The sequence below is a fragment of the Centroberyx affinis genome, unplaced genomic scaffold (genome assembly GCF_046629955.1).
Source record: "Centroberyx affinis isolate AG114_WGS23_722 - 3 ecotype Tasmania unplaced genomic scaffold, CSIRO-AGI_Caff_v1 ptg000687l_1, whole genome shotgun sequence".
Classification (NCBI taxonomy): domain Eukaryota; kingdom Metazoa; phylum Chordata; class Actinopteri; order Beryciformes; family Berycidae; genus Centroberyx; species Centroberyx affinis.
The window spans coordinates 218524-240847 of record NW_027279308.1 but is presented as its reverse complement, the minus strand read 5'-3'; the positions used below and the strand labels follow the sequence as shown (position 1 = coordinate 240847).

Below are 22324 nucleotides of genomic sequence, written 5' to 3'. Positions count from 1 at the left end.
TTTTGCCTTAAATTGAATAATCATTTTCATCAGAAAACGCCATGCACCATAACAAATTGTAATCTATATTTGACTGTTTCACCCCATATTTAATGTGATGATTCCACTGAAGATTTGGTAGTTTTTGTTCTTGTTCCACACACAACTGGCAAACGCTTTTATTTTGAAGGCAAATTTCCCCGATTTCCGGTATTATTCCTGCTCTCCTTTGCTGACTTCACGCAACTGAAGTGACGTCAAGGAGACTGTGCCTCTTGGTACCAACTCCTAGAGGTAACCACTGGTAAATACAGGCCCTGATGCTATTCAGTGCATTAAAATACTACTTAGTTCTTTGAATCGTTAACACAATAGTTCACTTTTACAGTTTTGAAGGGTAATCCTTTTATGTATTACTGTAGATCCATTAAATTAAAAATGTACAGGTCTGTTTTGTCAATACAGATATGTAACCAGTTATGTATTCTTTAGAGCTACCACTAGGGGTCGGACAACAGCCAGTGTATTGACCATGCATTGAAGTTGGGTAAGCATATGACTTTGTAGGTTACAGGCTAGGATATTCCCTTTATTCCCCATGTTATATTACAAAACATAGTGGAGACGGTGACATAACAGCTTCAACAAGAGGCAGTAAACCACTTCGTTCTGCACAACATACATTTTATTACCACAAAAGAGCTTCCAAAATGATATACGTACAATTTCAAGTAATACTTGAAAAAACAGAATCTAGGATCTAGTTCGGTGGGGTAAAGCCCTTTATTACGCCCACTCAAGTGAACAGTAACGCAACAGATGGAGCCTGTTGAGGGGGAAGAAAATGCCAGAAGGCAAAGCAGACCAAGGCTGCATCCAACTTGTCTCAGTGGCTTCATTTGACTCATTTCCTTCCCTTTCAGTGGAGGGATGAACAGGAGAAAATGAAATGAAGGTGGTCTATAGTAAGCTGTTTACACTCCTATCCAGTTGTTTTCCTAACAGTAACAGAAATGAAGTAAAAAGGAAGCCAGTGAGGGAAAAAAACAACATTATGATGCATCCAGCAACAATAAATCCCCCCTCTGAAAACGTCTTACAGTTCCCCTGAATGGGACAGTGTGCTTGTATGAAGGGTTTTCTCTTTAACCAGCAGCTTTTATTTTGTAAGGCATTCAAGCACCTTGTTCTGAATACAGCCACACACAACTCCCACTGTATTACATCACAAAAATATATAGACATCTACAGGTATATGCACACATATATTGCCACAATTGAATGATTAAATACATGATAGCATGTGCACACAAAGAATAAGAATGTACAACTGAAACTTTGCCTTTAAGACGGCACTGCAAAAAAGCATTTCATTGACTAGCAAAAAATAAAAACCTAGAAAAAAAAAAAAATTACCACAAAACATTATTCTAAACCTAATGCAGAAAAAGTGAAAAAAAAAAACAATAATAAAATAAAGAATAAGCTTTGTAGCAGGCGAACTGAAACATGACAGTAAAACAAAGAGGGGCACTTTCATCTGAAGAACAATTATGTAGCTAAACCAGTTCATTATTTCCATCATCAAGTAGCAAGTTTCCTTTATTAAGCAAAACATAAAAAGATAAAATAAATGAATCGAATTATAAGGCTATTTACAACTGGGAAAGGGGCGCGGGGAGGAGGGGTGATCATGATTCGTAACAGTAAATTCAGATATTCAAAGAGCTCATATCTACCTTTAAGAGGAGCCTACATTCTCTCTTGGGATTTTTCCTGCCAAAGTCCATGACCAACCTGCACAGACCGCAGACGGCAGGGTATCCAATCACATCACAGTTGCACAGACTGATATCCAATCAGATCCGCTCTCTAACAGCACACGATCAAATCATCTTACAGACACCTGTAGAGAAGAGTACTATAGTCCCTGAGGAATGAAAACCCTCCCAGACTGGGCACTCACACGTACACACACACACACACACACAGACACACACACAGTACTAGTGATCAAGTTTTCTCGAATCCCACGGAGCTCCATATCAAATGACTTGCTCCCCGAGACTGTTCAAGGATGCCAGGATCATCACGATGACATTAAACCAATCGTTTTTTTACCAAACCATCACACTGTATAGCTGTAAACCCCAAGGTTCTCCGATCGGTCCACACGTCTTCCACAACACAACTCCCGATGTCACCGATTGGCTGTTCAATGCTGTTCAATGCAGGCATTTTGGCGTTCGTAAGCCCATACTGATCAGAGTGGGGGACTGAGCGTGTGAAGAAGTGGCCCTCTATTTTGGGTGGGACTGTCAGTGGAGAAGGGACATTGTCTTCTGTCAGTTGAAGTATGTGATTTTCCCAACTGATATCACAAAGGTTATGCTGTGTGACATTTTAAAAAAAAGTTCCATCCTCACTACATCAGCACTGTGGGTCCCATGCACTGCCTAGGACTGGCTGTAGGAGTTGTTTTGGCTCCCGTTGGAGCTCTGGTCGCTCTCACTAGAAACAGCACAGGGAGACAGAGGGAGATGGTAAGTTGAGGCACAGTACAGTGAGAAATATTAAAAAGGGGGTGGGCTTCCCTAAAGGCATTGTAGTACTAAGAAATCACTAAAATCATCAAGACATTAAGTTCAGGAGTGTTTCGCCAAAACCATTCACAAGTCTTGTAGCATGTGAAAGCTGTAGTTTAACATGACTACTTCATCTCTTTGAAGGGAATGTGTTATTAGTTGCAGACAGTCACTGCAGTCTAACCTAAACACCACGTCAAGTAAGTAGTACTGCAGCTCTTTTGGACTTTAAAAAAAAAAAGTGGTGTCTCAGAGTGCTACTGAACCCATGAGGACATTTGCATGTATTTACAATTGATTTTCATTTAGTTATTCTTCAAATCTTCTTGAAAATACTGCACACAATATTGCCATAGGCTAACCTATATATTTAGTGGGTAGTGATTTTTTTTCTTTGCAATGTGATTCATCTTCCAAATTTAAACAGCCAAAGCTGCACCATGCTGACACTACCTGTATTCTATAACACGAGAAAAGTAATAGGTGGAAACAACTGAACCTGTAGATGGAAGTGCAGGAGGATATTATATTGGTATATAATATTTCTTATGGTTCTTAAGGTAAATCATCAAACGCCTTTTGCAATTTTCTCTTAACAGAAAACTCTGGGAACCCCTAGTGAAATATTCAAAGAGCTATCTAGGAATTCTGTGTGAAGCAGGCTGTGAATTCTCAAGATCAAACGCTGTTGAGAAAACCCAGCGCAGCAGTTTCCTGACTGAACAGTATCACTGGGAGGTTGTTCTCATTCAGTAGGACACCATGGTAACTTATTAATAAATGCACCTTTATGCTGTTTGCACATGGTTTAATGTCCAACTACATTATTTAAATATTTGAGAAAAATGTAAAGTTGTCAGAAATCTATGAAATGCCTGTACGTATCGACAGAGGAGATATACAGAACCAAGTCAGATTTACCTGTTAGGAGGAGGCTTGGGTTTCGGCATCTTGTTCAGCACAGCAGCCATCTCCTTCCTATCGTCAAAATTTTTCCACTGGTCGTACAGCTTCAGAATTACACGGATGATCTCCAGGATCTTGACAGAAAGCATAGGTAAATACAAGATAACTCACATTAGCCCACAGCTAGTCATTAAACAAGGCTCTCAAAAATAAGTGAAAATAGTCACCAAGTATAAATGGCTCTCTTTTGGCTCAATTGGCTTGCATGCTTTGAATTGAATGTTCTTTGCATTAAACCTGCAATATGCAACTTTTCTCACATTAAAACAATACATAAAGAAGACATATTATACATTATCATCTGTGTGTCTGTGATCCTGTGTGTACAACTATACCTGACTAAATTTCCCTGTTTGCCTGAAATTGGCTTTTCAATGATGTTTGGGACGTTTTGGGGCATACGGTATGCAGTGGGCGAGTGTCAAAGTGGCACGGCCAGCAGTGACCTGGGTTGTGTCTATCAAGTGCATTAAACATTAAACAGCCAAGACCTGGGCTTTTTGTTCCCCAATGCAGATTGCCCGCATTCATCATCTGCTTCTTCAAAGCCTGTGGTGGCTTTAAGGATGCCGGTTTCTCAGCCTCAGGCTAGATGCCGTTTGAAGGCAGACAGCCCATCAAGATGAGTGACAGTTTTGGGGTATGAACTTGTCCAACTGGGGGGGCAACTAGGGCAGGACTAGCATTACACTTCGCTGCCTCAAAGCAAAAAGTTTCATACTGTAGCTTTAATAGGTAGTAATTCTCTTGATAAAATATTGTCCCTCCTGAGCAGAACACTGGAGTTTTATATAACTACTTTCTCTTAAAAGGGTACACTGACATTTTGAATTTTGGGTGGATATTTCTCTTCACCAGACACTTGTCACATCATGAGAGAAAAGGTTTCTATATGTGTCAAATGCATGTCTCAACCTCAATTATCTCCATCAAAAACAACATATAAAGCAGAGTTTTACAATACAGCGGGGGCCAGTCTTACTTTGTCCATATCAACAGAGAGCTCCGCAAACCACTGCCTGGCATCCTTCTGCTGTACCACACAGGCAACATGCAGACAGGCTACAGGAGAAGAAGGAGAAGACTGGTCATGTTTCATTTAATAGAGATTATTTGGAGTCAGTAATTACATTATGTAGCTGCAGTGAGAAATGCAAGGGGACAGATCTTACCCAAGGCAATCATGAAGGGCGGGTAGAGCAGACACAGATCTGTCCTGTACGTGTCATTCACTATTCGCCTAGTAAAGAAAGAAGATGACAGCAAAGATACTGAGTAATACTGCCACTAATATGTACATGCAAGTTTCTACGTTTTGCATTTTATTGTTTTTCCACATCAACAGAGAACTTCTGCTTTACCAAGTAAACAAAACAGACACACATATAAACATGTGCACAGACAATATCATACCAGGCCAGGGGCAGTAGCATGTCCTCCTGCCCCATATCCTGCACATACTGCAGCAGCGGTCTGTAGGGGTGGTACACAATCAGGCAGCAGTCCTGAAACACACATATTACATCATCAATAAGTCAACCAACTACCCACCTGATCAAGCCAATCACAGCCTAGTTTCTAAGTAGCAAAGAGACAGCTCACTCCACTCACCATCAACTCCAGCAGGTAGAACTCACATTCTAATATCTGTTAAGAAGAGACACAAGTTGGGATTTTATTAAACATGTAGCGTGTCAAACCAGATACTGACACTGTTTCTCAATGTTAGGATGAAAACACTGATGACTAGTTCTTATTAGGGTACAACAAAAACAGGATATCGAGGCTCCTCACATGTAATTTGCTCTAGACTACTTCAGGTACAAAAATACACCATTCTCAAGAGGGAAATGAATACTTAAATTAATGCAAAAATAAGTGGTTAATTTGGGGGAAAGGAAGATCTGCTACTTCTGTTTGGGAGTTTGATATTTTGTGTTCATGGTTTGTGATGCATGTACATTTATGTAACATTCCTTGTTTTCAGTGACTGGCCACAGTTCAGATTTACTCCTATTGGGAGTCTGTAAATGCATCTATATGGAAAAAATGGATCATTGTATTCACAAACTATGCCCATTTTCCACTGACTGACAATATTGCCCAATCACAAGAACTTCTCAAATCATATGAACAAGTGAAATGAGTTATTTCTCTCCTCTTCTGACTAATGACTAATCACAGTTATCATCAGTCCCCATACCACTCTCACTATAGGTCTACAGAGAGCGCATATGAAAAAATTATGTTTAGGAGTCACAGCGTCCTGCCAACTTATTATCCACAGTGTGAGTCACTTCTCCTTTTATCCCTCCATACTGGTGTGGCATAAATAATCATTTACATGGCTTTCTGGACAGGCGGGGTGTCAGGACAGCCCCGGTGATGTCCTGGCAACTCCGTGGAGATCGTGGATAAATAAGCTGCCGGTCATCTAAACCACTTGACACCAAAACGAGAGATGCAGGGCAGCATGAATGCGCACACACACACGTATGCAGGCAGCCACGGTCAAAGCTATCTCCCACGGCAACGGGAGTTTCATCATAGGTGTGCGAACATTAGTTGTGGAATCTCGCGTATTGGTAGACACCGATATGGCGACACTGTGATACACACTGCAAGGGGTTCATGGCATGCTGTAATGTAGTGTAGTAATGCATAAATAACTCTGCAGAGGCAGCAGGAAAACTATACTAATTATCAGTGTGTTCGTTCCATGGTACAGCTGCTCCACTGGCATACGGTTTACATGATTAATTGGTTAATTACATGTAGCTTTAGGGTGGAGGGATTATGCTGCCTAATGCTTCAAGCACACAATGTTGCAGTAGCATTTTACTTACATGATTCATTCTATAAGGAAACTCCTTTGGGAAGGCATAGGAAAATCTTGTTTTCACTGTTTGAGGGGAAAAAAAACATTCATTATATTGTTTCCATCACATTTCGTAATTAAAAAGTGGTGTTATACTCACAAATGTTTAGGAAATCTGTTAATGAATCTGGTCACTTACATACAGACGTTGCTGCAGAGATCAGCCTGGTGTTGGATACAACTCCAAATTCCTGGAGGAGACATAAATGTGTGAGCTCAGATCAGACAAACACAGCAAAGCTATGACATGGATAAGAGGGAAGCAGAAGAAATCGAAACCTGAGAGACTATTTTGATCTCATTACATCACCCCATGATTTATCACGGGCTGAGAAGGTCAAGATAAAATACCTGTCTCATTGTCAGTACAAAAGTTCCCATACCTCAACTTTAGAAGCCAGGAAAACACACGTAGGAGCCATGAGCACTGGATCTATACTTTTCAAGGAGTACCTACAAACAAAAAGTTAAACAGTTACAAGCTTTTCTACTAGTAAAGTTGCAAATTGAGTGCATGCCTGTGCATGTGTGTGTTAGGTGACAACAAATATCCTACTACCCTACTATCAAGAGCTACAATAACATCAAGTCTTGGGACAGGGCCACACTGCTCACTAACTCAAGCTCCTTACTTACCTGGCATAGAAGCGTTTGAAGTAGACAGTTGCAGTAGCGATGACCTGCTGCCGCAACTTCAGGTGTTCCCCCAGAGCCTGGATGACTGAGACAGACATGAAGATAAGGAATCAAACATAAATAAAATCAGAGCACATTAGACTTTACTTTTCAGTACATAAACTGATTTTCACTATTCAGTTTATGTCCTTTTATTTATATATTTCATTTATTTATTTATTATTTTTATCTAACGTTATTCTATTTAATTGTGGTACTTTTACATCACTGTCTCTGTGTTTTATTATGTAAAGCACTTTATAAACATTGTTTTTAGAAACATGCTATACAAATAAAGTTATTATTATTATTATTATTATTATGTTATTATTTTGTTCGTTGTTGTTGAATTATACACCTCTCGAATTATACACCTTTAGGTGCCTCTGGCAATCATTGTCAATACTAATATGGTGCTATAACTTTGAACGTATTCAGTGGGTGAAGTTAGCAGGTGCTGTAATTGAGGAGTGCAGGATCCCAGGCTACACAAAATAAAAATCTAAGTACCATTGGCGAAGAATATCTGCAGTTTCCAGTATTCCTCTTCTGTGAGAAACTTCAGGTCCTTCTGGCGCTCCTTCATCAGGTCCTGCTTGTCCAGAACCCACTGCAGACTTTAAAACAGAAAATAAATAGTGAAGTTTACTAAAAGTTACGCTGGCCAGTTTGTAAACAACAAAGCTAACAGGTAGCAAAACATTAACCTAGGTTAACGCTAGATAAGATAGACTGATAGACTGTATTAGCGAGACAGCATCCATCTACCTCACCACAAAGCGTTAGAAAACCTGACAGGAAGCTAGTCTAATTTATCTTTTAAAACGTAATATTATCTTTTAAAGCTGTCTATATTGTCAATATTTGTTTTCCTCCGTAATCCGAGTTTATGAGACACTGCTAGCGTTAGCTTACGTTACTGCAAAATACACGGCTAGGCCTCAAAACAAACAAGGTGATTTACAAAATAAAACCCTAATGTGTCAAATTTCGAATGGAGACTTACTAGTGGGAGCTCTGCCAGAAGTTTCCTGCCATATCGTAGCAGTTGAGGTAGAAGAGTACACTTTAAATTGATAGTATTTTCCAACAAAGAAGTGGATACCAGAAGGAAAGTAGTTATGCTAGTCAACTATGAGAGCGACGTAAAATTCACTCCGGAGGAGCACAGAAAATTCCGCCGAAAGGTTCCGAAACATTTGTTCCGGTAAGATAGAAGGTAGGCTATAATAATAAAACATGGTTTATAGTTTTTAAATCTACGAGTATTCATATGTACATTTTCTTATTAGTTTTCCATATGTATTTGATACCAAAATACTATCCGATTGTTTTCATAATTTCAGTAGAAAAATTGATGGATGGGTGGGTGGATGGATGGATGGATGTTCGCTCTTCCACTGACCTTAATGCTGTGCACGTGTGCGCTTCCAGCAGAGTGCATGGAAGAATGATCTCATCTCAGTGATCTAGTGATGTTAAGTATAAACTATGATCCCATCATAAAAGGAGAAATACAAAATGAGCATCCACCATCATCAACCCCCTCCCAAACACACACACACACACACTGGCCTCGCCTCAGCCTTCTATGACTAAATGTAGTGTGTCGACCTATGTGAATAAATCCACACACCCAAAGCCATATAGTGTATATATGTATGCAGGATAGCCCTATCCATCCATGGAGATCGGAGCATTTCATTGTTATACATTTAAATTAAACGATGAAAATAAATGGATTCAGACTCATTCAACCGTCTATTTTAATAACCTTATTTCTTGACGGAACCTTGATAGATATTTGTGGGGACGGTCACCCATGGGCTGGGGAGGTTCGACATTCCTCTGCAGTAGTGAGGGGAGGGCTGGGTAAAGCAAGCCATGGAGGGCCTATATAAAAACCCCATCACCGGCTGAGGATGTGAGTGACCGGTTTCCAGCAGTGAAGTAAAGTTGCAGAAGTCACAGGAACGTCAACATGAGCCGCAGCCCAGAGAGGATGTCCTCCTACCGCCGTCATTTCGAGGGCACCGTGGCCGCACCTGCTTTCTATCAGGTCCGGGTGTCCAGTCCGTCTCCCACCCGCAGGGAGGTTCGTCATCGGTCGGCCAGCTATTCCCGAAGTGGAGGGACGGTGGGGCGCAGGGCCCTCTCCAACAAGTCCCGCATCACCAGGTAGGTCACCTGGATGATTGGACCTGACCTACTTTGTGTATTCATATTTTTTCAATGACTTTCAAATGCACCCCCTATTTTAGTCAATAGAAACAGAAGAGTGTTTGTTGAAAATATATATCTCTATATATATATAGATACATATTACATTTGTTATCCTAAATCTGGTGCCATTCAGTTTTAAAAAATGGTTTAGAAATTGGTATTATGAGTTCATGATCGGTAATCAGTGATGATGCAATTGATTTAGGATATGAGAGAAAGAGGTTAGAGGTTACAGAAACAGAATGTAGCTTTGACTCCCAGACTGTCTGGGAAAACCTGTGAGGGCAAAGTGAATGAATAATCTTTCTCTACATCTTTGAACAAAGCACTTATAACCCCAATAGTCCCAATAGAATTCCTCAGTTGAAGTCTGTGATGTAGCTGCAAAGAGCAGTATGTGCTCAATCAGTATTCCCTTAATAAATAAAATAAAAAGAAAATGGATTGGTTTAATGGATGCCCCTTTCTGGTCCTGCCTACAGCAGTGCGAGTATGGGATCGCTGTGTTTCGGTATGTCCATGGGGCTTGGGCCGAAACTGGATCTGGATGCGGCCGCAGCGGAGAGCCAGGCTTTCATGACGACTCGAAGCAGTGAGAGGCAGGAGATGGTAGCCCTCAATGACCGTCTGGCAGTCTACATTGAAAAGGCAAGAGCCACACACACACACACACACACAAACACAAACACACACGAGAATTTGTGCACTGGCTGTCATACCTCAGTTCTTGCCTTGTAGCCATGCCTGAGGTAAAAAATGCCACAATCAAGGTCTCAGTTACATACACTTCTGTCGATTGCTCTTTTTTCATTTTAATTTAATACACAATTTATATCATTGTTGTTTCATTACATTTTGAATTCTGCAATCTCACCTCCCCCCCGGCCTTTCTCCACCCAGAAACCTCTAGCTCTGGAAAAATACCTCAACTATCCCTACAGTATAGTAACATAACTTCTGTCATTCTTCGCATTTTTAGGTCCTAATCATCATGTAGGCCTGTATCTCCTGTGTTCCCCTCTGTAGGTGCGTACTCTGGAGTCGAAAAACAAGCTGCTGGAGGTTGAGATTGAGGCTCTGCAGAACCGCTTTCTCAAATCATCAGGCCTCAGGCAGCTGTACGAGTCTCAGCTGAAGGAACTCAACAGGATTGCTGAGCAAATGAGAGTCCAGAGGGTGAGGGAGGTCATATCTCATGAACACAACATATATCATAAGCTACTCTCCATTTATAAATTCAGTGACATTCATACAGTAGATCATGGTTTGTTGCTCTGACTAATTTAAAGGCCAGGCTTGTTTCACAATGTTTGTTCAAGTGTTTTTGGTAACATTCGTGCTGCATGCCACTCCATTATCTGCTCCATTTTTCCATTTAACTATTGTTTGAGCATGGTGTCTCTGGTCTGTGCAGGACCTGGCTGTGGCGGCCAAGGAGGCCATGTCAGGCCAGCTGGCAGTGCTAAAGGCTAAATACGATGAGGCTCTGGAGGCCAGGAAGAAGGCTGAGCAGGAGATTGAGGCTTTCCGTCCGGTAAGACACAGCAGAAACAAAAGTCTGGCTTTTCACAACTTAAAACATAGTAAGCCAAAGACAGGCAAAATCTAGCTGTGAATTTAGAAAACTTGGGTACACAACTTCGACAACTGATTCTCTCCTGTAAAAGTAAAATTGAATTGTATCGCTGAGGGTGTATGTGGACAAAGGACTATTACCTTACCCAACCATCCAAATCCTATGTGGATATCTGTCTTACAGGATGTGGATAAAGCCACCTCAGCACGCATTGCACTGGAGAAGCAGCTGGAAAACCTAGAGGTTCAGCTGGCCTTCCTGCAGAGGGTTCACAAGGAGGTAATGTGTGTGTGTGTGTGTGTCCACCCTCCGTCTGTTTATGCTGTATTGATGAGTCAATAGCTGACATGCCATTCATTTTGCCATTAATGGTTTAATGAGCTGGTAATTATTGTTATGAGTCAGAATGTAAACAGACCAATTATCAGCACAGTGTGAAGGATGCATAGGAGACTGTGGAGGTTAAAGTTGTGTTTGGAGTGATGGCAGTAGTTTGGGATAAACAGCTTAGGTAACAGCAGAACACACTGTTTCTATATTATTGAACCCCTTATTGGATCAAGTAGTATTAACTTTCACCTTGTCACCTTTCACATTTATTGGTTGTATTATTGTATATGAGCAGGAGGTCAAAAAGAGCTGGTTAGTGAGTATAGACCAACATTATGTATTGTAATAAACTTGATTTGAAGTACAGACCACACAGTGTTTTGGCATCAGTGTTTTGCAAGAGGTGTTCGAGGCAGCACTGTTTTTCTGACTGTTTGACTCTGACCCACTGAAAGGAAATTGAGGAGCTGATGCAGCAGATCTATTCATCAACATCCAAGGTGGACCTGACCTTTGGCCTCCCAGACCTCTCCTCCGCTCTCAGACAGATCCAGTCTCAGTACGACAGCATTGCCGCCAAAAACCTGCAGGTATGGTGGAGTAATGACGCCACATCATGTTCAAACTTTGGAGGGCGTGTCTTTTTTAATATGAAGGCACTAATATGAAGGCACTATGAAGGCACACACATATGAAGGCATATACGCAGAAGTCTAAGCTACGCACACCTGAAGGAAGTGTGACAAATTATTTCACTGAAACTTACTGATGTTAATACCATACCTGTCAACATTACAATGTTCTACGATAATCAGTATATAAGGCTACACAGAGCTGTTACACAATTCATCAAAGCACTTCACATGTTTGTACTTCCCCAGGAAATGGACTCTTGGTACAAGACAAAGTTCCAGGACCTGAGCACCGCGTCCAACAAACATGTTCAAAGTGTTCGAAGTGTGCGAGAAGAAATTGCAGGCTACAAGAAAGATGTGAGTATGATTTTGTATCTTTGTTGATGATTATATCAACAAAGACTTAGCATCACTTCTCCTTAGCATTAACACGTTTGTGTGTGTGTGTGTGTGTGTAGCTCCTCAGCAAGGAGCGTGAGTTGGAGGCACTGAAGACAAAGAATGAATATTTGGAGGTTCAGATCCGTGATGCGGTGGAGAGATACAAGAAGGAAGAGGAAGACTTGCAGGCAAGTGAACTGACCTGGTCTGATTAGTTAGTGGAAAAACAGGGCGCTCCTTTGATTTTCTTTAATCTGGAATTAGCTCCTATTAATTTTCACTCGGGCAATTCAGTTGTCTAATGAGCACACACTAAGCAGATATCAGCTTTTCTTAATTAATATGAAGTATCATTTCAAGTCTTTTTCTGGTCATCTATACGGCTTGAAGTTCCCCCCAAATAAAGCTATTCTATTCTATTCTATTCTATTCTATTCTATTCTATTCTATTCTGTTCTATTCTATTCCACAGGAGCGTATAGAGGCGATAAAGCTGGAACTGAAGGTGACCAAAGAGAAGATCGCTCTGCTGTTGCGGGAATACCAAGACCTGCTGAATGTCAAGATGGCCCTGGAGATTGAGATCACCACCTACAGGTGAGCAAACAGCCACTGGTGTTGGGTGTTGGGTGGGGGTGAACCCTAGCAGAGCCAAACACCATGGCAGTTCTACAGTCTGTAAGGGTGATTGTTTTAGATCAAGTATAAAATGTAAGATGGAGCAATAACAGTGTTCCGCCTTGTTTGGATCTTTCTATTTTGTAGGAACCTTATAAAGCATCACTGCACACAGGCTGTTGTTTGTTGTATATGCAGCATTCATGCGCATTTCACTCCTGTATATGTTTATTTTGCAGGAAGCTGATTGAGGGGGAGGACAGCCGTCTGAGCACCATGGTCCATAGCATGTCCCTGTTAGGAGGAAGATCCATCACTTCCAGTGCTAGCATAAGTGCAGCCTCAGCCTCAGCCTCAGCCTCAGCCTCAGCCTCAGTCTCAGCTCCTGTTGGCCCTGCCCCTCCTGCGGCTGCAGCCCCCAGCATCGGAGCTGAGAAAGCTCCGGGTGCTAATGGAGGACGGCTGGAGGTGGCGTCATCAGAGAGCCAGACAGACGGCAGCACAGATGAGCAGGCGACTGAGATGTCTGAGAGGAAGACTCTCCTCATCAGGTAGAGGGTGACTTTTACTCTGTCTCCTGATCTCAGGAGAGAAACTGGCACTGATAAGCCTTCACCAATGTTTTCTGTCATTTGTGCTCAATCAGAATTTCTTTTTATCAGCCGATACAGTAATATTTCTTAATCTTATTTCTCCACCTGTTGCCCTTTTCTCCCAGAACAGTTAAGACAGATGAGGACACTTATGAGAGCAACACACAGGAGCGCACCATCACCATTTCTGGAGCAGCCGACGACACAGATGAGGAATAGACCGTCTACTCCAAGTCTTACTGGGCTAACCTCACAGTAATCTATGACTGTATACTGCAAACCAAAGTTTCATGTTATTCAGATTTGTATTAATACAATGCTTTCAAATGGCTTAAAATCAATGTGAATTGAACAAAAACACATTGTAAAGCAATAAGAGGAACTCCAAATTCCAACACAAAGCCTGCTTGTTTCAAGGAATGTGTAAAGTTTGCATCTTCTCATCATGTACCAAGTACTCCTCTCTGTGTCTTCACTCTGCTCTGCCTGCTCTTAACTCTCTCAGCCTCCTATTGCCTTTATCTCTTTTAATCCTCCTGTGTGTCAGGAACGTTTCTTTGAAAGCAACGAAATAAACAGCAAGCAATCATGTGCTCGTAGTTTGGTCTTCATTTGAATCAATAGATACAGGGAGTCGTCAAGTGTTATTTTGAAAACTGAAGTCATAACATTCATAAAGGTTCATGAAAACACAGACACTTTTCTCTTTCTCCTTTATTTATTGGTAGTAAACCATAGCAGCACAATATTTCTGTTCAAGGAAGTACAATTGATACAACTGTCCCATGTAAACTTTTCATTTCACCATTTCAAAAAGCAAAAAAGTACCCAACTAATCACAAAAGGTTCCAGTTAGTAAGAAGAAATCTCTTAATTTGTTGGCAAGACAATTCATGTAAATATATATATAGATATATACTGTGTATATACATTCACTGAGCACTTTATTAGGAACACCTGTACACCTGCTTATTCATGCAATTGTCCAATCATCCAATCATGTGGAAGCAGTGCAATGCATAAGATCATGTAGATACAGGTCAGCAGCCTCAGTTTATGTTCACATCAAACATCAGAATGGGGAAAAAATGTGATCTCAGTGACTTTGACCGTGGCATGGTTGTTGGTGCCAGACGGGCTGGTTTGAGTTTTTCTGAAACTGCTGATCTCCTGGGATTTTCACACTCAACAGTCTCTAGAGTTTACACAGAATGGTGCGAAAAACAAAAAACATCCAGTGAGCGGCAGTTCTGCGGACGGAAACGCCTTGTTGATCAGAGAGGTCAGAGGAGAATGGCCAGACTGGTTGGAGCTGACAGAAAGGCTTCAGTAACTCAGATAACCTCTTTACAACTGTGGTGAGCAGAAAAGCATCTCAGAATGCAACACATCGAACCTTGAGGCGGATGTCACTTTGGTAGCCGGCTGACACTGAGCTGAAAGCTGATACCTACCCAGTATTAGTATGGTGTTCCTAATAAAGTGCTTGGTGAGTGTGTGTGTATATATATATATATATATATATATATATATATATATGTATATGAAGACAATTCATGTTTTCATATATATGCATATAGCTTAGTTATGTTACATTACAGTAAGACATATTTTACAGACATACTACAGTAGTATCCGGTGTGTTTGGGATACAATAGCATGCCAAGTGTAGCATTATTTCAGGTTGCATAGACTCCCTTCATTTTCTCCCTTTTCTTCATAATGACAGAGAAATACAAAGAATAGAAAACTACAATATAGTACCAAGTGAAATTTATAGTATAAAAGAATTTGGCACCCCTCCCCCACAAAAAAGTTAATGTTGATCAATCATGGCTTTAGAAAATGATGCTATCAACTGGGAACACACATTTAAAATGTACAGGATTGTTCAATACATTGCATAGTGTTTTTGTGAATGTTTTTCTAGTGCAAAGGTTTGGGTTCGTCCCCCACTCCCCCAGCAAGGCGATATACTGCCAGGCTGACTTCATGTGCCAGGTCGTCTGCACTCTCCTAAAACACAAACAAAGTATGCACAGCATCAGCATTATTCACAACGCAATCACATCCAGAAGTATTTTTGCACAATGACACTTTGTCAGAGAGTGAGTGCCAAGGACAGAAAGAGAAAAAGCCAATGTTTCTGCCGTCATTGTCACCTGGGTCTCTGCCTCGGAGTACACTCGCACCACATCCTCGGTCCCAGAGGGTCTCACGAAGGAACGAGCCCGTCTGAACTTCTTCACTAGGCTGTCGATGGCCTCCTGCAGTCCTGCTGGGCTCACCACTCGTCTCTCTGCATCCGTCGTGTCGATCACCCTGCGGTCTGACACCTGCAGAACAAAGCAGTGTACGACTACAGCTGGGTAGGATGACAGCAAATGTTTGTGTGCGGCTGGCGTCAGTGTGAGTAAAATACCCACAGAGATAAGGTATATCCACTAGTATCTATTACTCCAACAACAATGACTAACAAAAAAATAGCATAAGAGGCACACTTGCAGTTACACAGACACGCATTCTAGCAAGAATCCACCCTGCTGAAGCCTTCTTGAGTGCGTCTTTAAGCAAGACACTGAATCCCCACCAGGTCTAGGGATAAGGGTTTCCACACGCAGACAACAAATTCAATGACTTTTCAATGGCTTTCAAGGTCTTGTTTGATGAAATTCAAGGACTCTAAAGTGACATGTTTTGGGGCAAGGCATGACATTAGTCAAAATGAGACAGGCCTTATTTTTTGCTCATGATTTCAAGTCAAGAGATCCTGGTGAAATCATTAATTTTAAAACTGCTGCTATAAACGCAAATATCAATCATAGGGTTTTCCTCAGGATGTGAAGTGCTGATCCTCGGACAGACAGAGGTCCAGAGAGTGAGACGTATTGAGGAATTTGGGCTACATTTGGCTACATTTCCAATTTAAAAAAATCAAGTACTTTCAAGGCAATCCATTCATTTTCGAAAACAAACTTTTAAAGGATTCTGTTCTGTAGTGGACCCTGCACTCTGACCTCTTTGGAGAAGGGCAAAATGAAAAGAGAATTCCCCTGCAGGGATTATTAAAATATCAGATCTATTATACATTATGACACAGAAACACACACACGCACCTTGACTTTGAGCTGCCTGTTGGGCAGGTCAGTGTAGATGGTGTCCCACTGCTGGACAGTCATACCCTTGATGGCTAGAATAGTTTCAATCAGCAGCATGTCAGAAATGGCATCACCCACCGTCTATAGAGGAAGAAAAGACAAAGCAACAAGCAATGAATAATGGCAAAAATATTGTTGCTTCATGTAATTGTCATTCGGCAAGAAAAATAACTTCAATGACAACATAAACTTGCATCACATACCTCTAGGAACAAAGCTGTGAGTGAGTATAACAATTATTCTGTTATTATAATACAATGATTGGATGTGAGTGCATGTGTTTCTACCTGGTTGCTGAGGTTGATAGTGTTCTGCAGCAGGAGAGCTGATCTCTTCCTCTCATCGTTGGAGTTGGGGTCCTTAGCTAGCTGCTGGATCTTCTGCTCAGCTGTCTTACTGAACAACACCTGACCACAACACAAACACACCATGACAGAGGCCTTAATATTAATAACAAACCATATGCCAACACCCTAAATTAGTAATGAAATAATCAACAACAAAAGATATAGGAACACAGCACCGACAATATATGAGATACATGAACATAATGGCACTATCAAAGGAGAAAGGACTTATTATGATTGGTGCTTTACTTGGTCTCTCTCTGTGTGTGTTTGTGTGTGTGTGTGTGTGTGTGTGTGTGTGTGTGTGTGTGTGTATGTGTGTGTGCATGTCTTGTCTACTCACAGTTCCATGGCCGTTGGCCTCGAAGTACACACCTATGTCAAACTCCTGGGCTGCATGGTGAAGATGCTTCACTCCAGTCTTAGTACATATCACTATTACCTAAGGTCACAAAACAAGGTGTGAGCATTTCAAAATCTCTATCATTGCACTGTGTGTGTGTATGTGTGTGTGTGTGTGTTCTTACCTTCATAGTGTCCTCCAGATAGTGTGTTGAGCTGCCGTTAGCATACGCTGTTTGCACCACCGCTATCTTCAGGTCTAGTCCAGCCTATATGTACACAAACAAAAAAAATCAAGTCAGTAAGTGTGTGTGTGTGTGGGGGGGGGGGTGTATTGCGTATGTGTGTGTGTCTGACTTCAATAAAGAGCCTATCCATTGTGTATGTGAGAGTGTACCTGTGTGAGCAGCTCCTTGAGGAAGGTGCTGATGAGTGTCGCGATCTTGTCTCCATCCAGCAGATGAAACTGTCCTGCAGAGTCGCTGTAGTAATACACTATGCGGTCAGCATCACCGTCAAATGAACAGCAACGCTCCCCCGTGTTCATCTCAATACCTTCACAGAAGAGAGAGAGAGGGAGAGAGAGAGAGAGAGAGAGAGAGAGGGAGAGAGAGAGAGAGAGAGAGAGTGTGAGAGAGAGAGAGAGAGAGAGAGTGTGTGAGAGAGAGAGAGAGAGTGTGTGAGAGAGAGAGAGGTGGCAAATTAAAAACAGCACCTTTCTTTCCTACCTTTTCCAAAAATATAGCCATTATTATAGCAATTTGTTGATCAACAGTCTCCACCTAGTGGTGAAGCACTGCATCTATGATTTCACATAAAGACCAAAGGCCATTATATCATATCTACTGTTTATATCATCAGTCTATTTATGATTCTATGCTTCTACTAAACATGGACACGAATATCAAATTCAGATTAGCAACTAGGTGTATAGTTTAGTATTACTCAACATGGGTTATCATCAAGTCAATCTGGAATTGCAAGGACAGACACACATGCCCATGAATAAAAGTCATAACATTCATGAAATTCTGCCACAGCCTTGCAATGGCAGTGATAGCAGCTGCCCATACAAAAGAATAATAACATTTATCATATGGAGAGAAGTGTGGCGTAGTGAGTAGAGAAACCGATATTAATCCTTTCCTCTTTTCTCTTTCCCATTTACCTTCTTCCCTGTATACAGGTTTAAGCTTTCTCCTTTAAGGTTTATCTATTCTTTTAGAGCAGATGAAGCATCAGAAAGGCATCAGAAGTCATTTTGGTTCTACTGACACCAACATCTCAAGCCTGGAGAGCTCAGTCGCACCTGTTGGAGCTTTTTGCTGCACTTTGACGTGATCGGCCCCACACTGGTGGTTGAGCTTTCCGCTGGTGCCGTCGTTGAAGAGCGATATCTGCAGCTCCCCCTTCAGGTGTCCCTCCATCTCACGCACCTTCAGAGCCCCGATGCCATTCGCACCGTCCACAGAGAGGTGCTTCTGGTCATCTGTACGGTTCGGCACCTGCCAGAGAGCAAAAGATGGAGGGAACGAGAAAGAGTGATCGACGGACAGACTGTTGGATAGATAAATGAGGTCCTGTTATTTTATAATATAAAGCAACTTTGTGCAAAATTAGACAACAGGTGCTTCCATGCGAAGACACAAACACAAACATGAATAAGTGCTCACACCGTTTTTTCTTACGTTCTTGGTGAGCTGAATGAAGGCTTGAGAAAGTTTGTGGTAGTATCCCTCCACTGTGGCCTCCCCATATCGACCCTGTGTGTTCTGACAGCACACCATGTAGTGGAGCTGTGGGGTCGTCACCAAGCCATAGTCTGATTGAACAGACAGAAATAAATGAAGGAAGGAGAGAGATAAGGAGCCAAGAGAGGAGAAGAGAAGAGAAGAGAAGAGAAGAGAAGAGAAGAGAAGAGAAGAGAAGAGAAGAGAAGAGAAGAGAAGAGAAGAGAAGAGAAGATTTTATAATGCACAACATAATAAAATGGAGCAAGTCTGCAAACAATTAAGTAATAAAGATATACCAGTTATATGATTAACTTACCTTTGCTGTGACCACCGAGTGCAGACACTCCATCCAACACTGCTTGTGACAGCCTGGCACTGCTGCTCCTATAGTTAGAAGACACATTGTAGCTGATGCTGTAGCACAGCTGTTCCACTAAGAAAACTACTAAAACTGTAAGAGTTAATAATTTTGTAATGCTAACAGGCATAAAAAGAGACTTGTAGCAATGCTAATCAGTTAACTGTACCCCACTGTTACCCGGATGGTACGTGTATATCTGTAGAATCCACAGAGCTTGTTAAAAACACTGTTAGGTAAAATCTGAATGAAATCATGTCTTAACACTGTGTACCTGGTGTCTTTTCCCACAAAAACGTTAGCTTCCTGGTTCATGTTTATGGCCTCCCTCTCGATAATGTCCTTCAGAGCAGTGAGCAAATCTTCCTGCTCTGCGTTGGCCAGCTGGGTGGCGTAGCCTTCCCATGCCGGGGTCACCATCTCCCCCATGGGGTCAATCAGCTTCACCCCGTTGTCCTCCTACAGACAGACAGGGAGAGATTGAAGGGGAGTATTATGATTATCATGTGTATGTATGGTAAGCAGGATGGAGGGTTAAAAATGGTTAGGACAATAAAAAACAAAAGGGAGAAAGTATGCGTGTGTGTGAGAGACAGGGTGAGGGAAGAGAGACAGGTGGAGGAAGAGAGAGAAAGAAGATTAGAGAGGGAGAGGAAAACTGATAGCTGGCTTACATGAAAATAAATCAATACAAGACAACCTTCCTATAAAAATATCAACAGAAAAATCAACAGCAACTCATGTTCCTAAACAGCATTATGGGACCAAAATAAACAAGGTTACAGTTAGAAAAGGTAACCTTGAATACCAAAATAAAACTGGCTTTCATCTAAAATACAGTAACACACAGTGCAATCAGCATACAAACTGAATCAGAGAAAGCCTATGGTAAGGTGTGAGGAGAACTTAGTATTTCTGGCTCTCTTTATCACCTCAGGGTTGTGTGATGCGGTGACCATGACTCCGATGGTGGCTTTGGTCTTTTTGGAGCGGAGCGTGGCCAGCAGTCCCATCCGGTACATGATGTGGTCCAGCTGTTTGGCGTTGGTTCTGAAACCAGCGGTACCATACTGCAGAACCAGCCCTGTGGGCTTCGGGTGCAGTGTGGACTTCTGGGATACGTCCTGAAACTGGGCCATAACTGAAACCAAACACAACAAACACAGTGCATGTTTTTAGTTTGAATGGCTCTAGACTGGGACTTGGCTCTGTGTAACTTCTGTATTGATCAAGAAAATAAAATGTCAGAGAAAACATTTCAAATAACAAATACATGGCTTTTTTAAATCCTCTGTCTTTTCCAGCTCTCCTGGATAAAGCCATTTTGAATTAGTCCTGACTGATTGCTACTTTAGCAATCAGTCAGGACTAATTCAAAATTCAAAAACCAAACAGTAAGGTTAGGAATTACATTTCTAGTAGAGAAAACATATTGGCAAATCCAGTAGGCTGTTGTAGGCAAAGAGCTAAATGAAAACATGATGAAGATAGCCTTCTTCAGGCTAAAAATGCCTATTGAAAACAAGACATTAAGTAAAAATGTCCATAAAATGACAAAGAATATGTAAGGGGCAACGTTTACAGTAACACCCTAAGCATATCAGCCATCTGTAGCCTACTAAAACGATAAGCTCAATAAACTGAATCATATCCATTGAATGACAGACCCACTGACAGACTCATCTTACTACAACTGTATTAACACACAAAATCTTGCGATTAGCACTATCTGCAAAATAGAGCATTGCGATCAAATCAAAGGTTTCATTGCTAGCGCAGAAACTTGTTTTCATTCCACTTACTGTTTTCTATTTCTTCGGAGGTTCAGTAATACTGTGTAGTGAATGAAACGCTTCCTGTTTCTCCTGCTCTGCTGCTCTGCTGACGACGTGGCTGGACTTCCGCGTATGTCACGTGACGCAGAGTCCGCCCAGTGTGACTAGCCCAGCGCTTTTTCCCTCAGATTAAACCACACAGGGATGCTCTGGACACCAAAAACACGGCAATTGTATATGTATTGCATCTTGGCGAGTGTAATTTTTATTTTATTTTATGTTGGACGCATCTCCATCGGGAATTAGGTGCATCTACGGCCGGGGTGTTTTAGACAAATATTCCCAGTGAAAGCCTGAAAATGCCTCATTTAGGCCCATAGCGCAAATATGGAGTCTGGGCACTTTTTTAGATGAGCTGTTTGTCCTTGTCTTGAAGGTCTGCTGCCGTGGGCCAAAATATAGCCTAGATCTAACATCTCAGTTGAACAAGAAACACAGACCTATTATAGGATTTAATATCGGCTACTAGAAGAATCCATCACGTTTGTGCAATAAGAGAGTCTATATACCAGCAAATGTTTCATCCTCATCTTCTGTCAGTCAGTATGCTGTGCGTGCAAACCTGCATGATGCATACATACAGCAGTGCATAAGCTTCAGTCACGCTCGTAAATTAACCCTTTGGCGCATGGTGGTACGAGTGCACGTACAGTAACCATGCCTACTCCCCTTTAAGAGACGTGGGCTGGGACGTGTGTCGGGCTGTTAATGAGGTGTCATCCAACCCTGTCCAAGCGCTCGCACTGGGGGAGGAGATGGACATATAGATAGGCCAAATAAACAAACGACAGGGGAAGGGGAATAGGAAATTCTCTTCCATCTTTTCTTCTTCGTGAGCATCTTGCGCTGCGCATCAGTGTTGGCGACGCCACCGGGGAGCGGTGCGCATCTGCTGTGAGCGAGGAAAGGACCAAAGCATCTGAAGGGACACTTCTGATCCGGAACACACCGATCAAAGAGAAAGAACACCTTGATCCGACCACCTAGGAGGAGACTGTGGGTTCATCTCTCTAAAACTACAATTCTGAAAGCTTTTTCATGCGTTGACGTGGGGAAAAGGCAGTCAAACCTGATGTCCCCTCTAGACGGGATATTTGACCGACCAATGGATT

General features: G+C 41.8%; 3 protein-coding genes across 3 annotated transcripts; 1 reads left to right on the top strand and 2 right to left on the bottom strand.

The window, feature by feature from the left end:
• Positions 1–580: 580 nt before the first annotated feature.
• Positions 581–8221, bottom strand: ccnc (cyclin C). Its single transcript, XM_071519333.1, has 12 exons — positions 8090–8221; positions 7594–7700; positions 7045–7129; positions 6792–6861; positions 6548–6599; positions 6377–6432; positions 5142–5177; positions 4944–5035; positions 4703–4770; positions 4513–4592; positions 3486–3604; positions 581–2490 (listed from the first exon to the last, which is right to left on the bottom strand). Exons 1-12 carry the CDS (start codon positions 8119–8121, stop codon positions 2436–2438), a joined length of 852 nt encoding a protein of 283 aa, XP_071375434.1. The 5' UTR covers positions 8122–8221; the 3' UTR covers positions 581–2435.
• Positions 8222–9064: 843 nt separating this feature from the next.
• On the top strand, positions 9065–13658 carry ngs (notochord granular surface). The gene is made up of 11 exons (XM_071519348.1): positions 9065–9261; positions 9789–9954; positions 10333–10482; positions 10721–10840; positions 11066–11161; positions 11668–11802; positions 12094–12204; positions 12306–12416; positions 12701–12825; positions 13086–13397; positions 13565–13658. The coding sequence occupies exons 1-11, from the start codon at positions 9065–9067 to the stop codon at positions 13656–13658; spliced, it is 1617 nt and encodes a 538-aa protein (XP_071375449.1).
• A 495-nt stretch (positions 13659–14153) lies between these two features.
• On the bottom strand, positions 14154–21253 carry pgm3 (phosphoglucomutase 3). The gene is made up of 13 exons (XM_071519337.1): positions 21180–21253; positions 20310–20518; positions 19652–19836; positions 19336–19403; positions 18975–19108; positions 18596–18791; positions 17684–17841; positions 17472–17555; positions 17288–17386; positions 16885–17004; positions 16556–16678; positions 15602–15775; positions 14154–15455 (listed from the first exon to the last, which is right to left on the bottom strand). The coding sequence occupies exons 2-13, from the start codon at positions 20514–20516 to the stop codon at positions 15366–15368; spliced, it is 1638 nt and encodes a 545-aa protein (XP_071375438.1). The 5' UTR covers positions 20517–20518; positions 21180–21253; the 3' UTR covers positions 14154–15365.
• Between the last annotated feature and the right edge of the window lie 1071 nt (positions 21254–22324).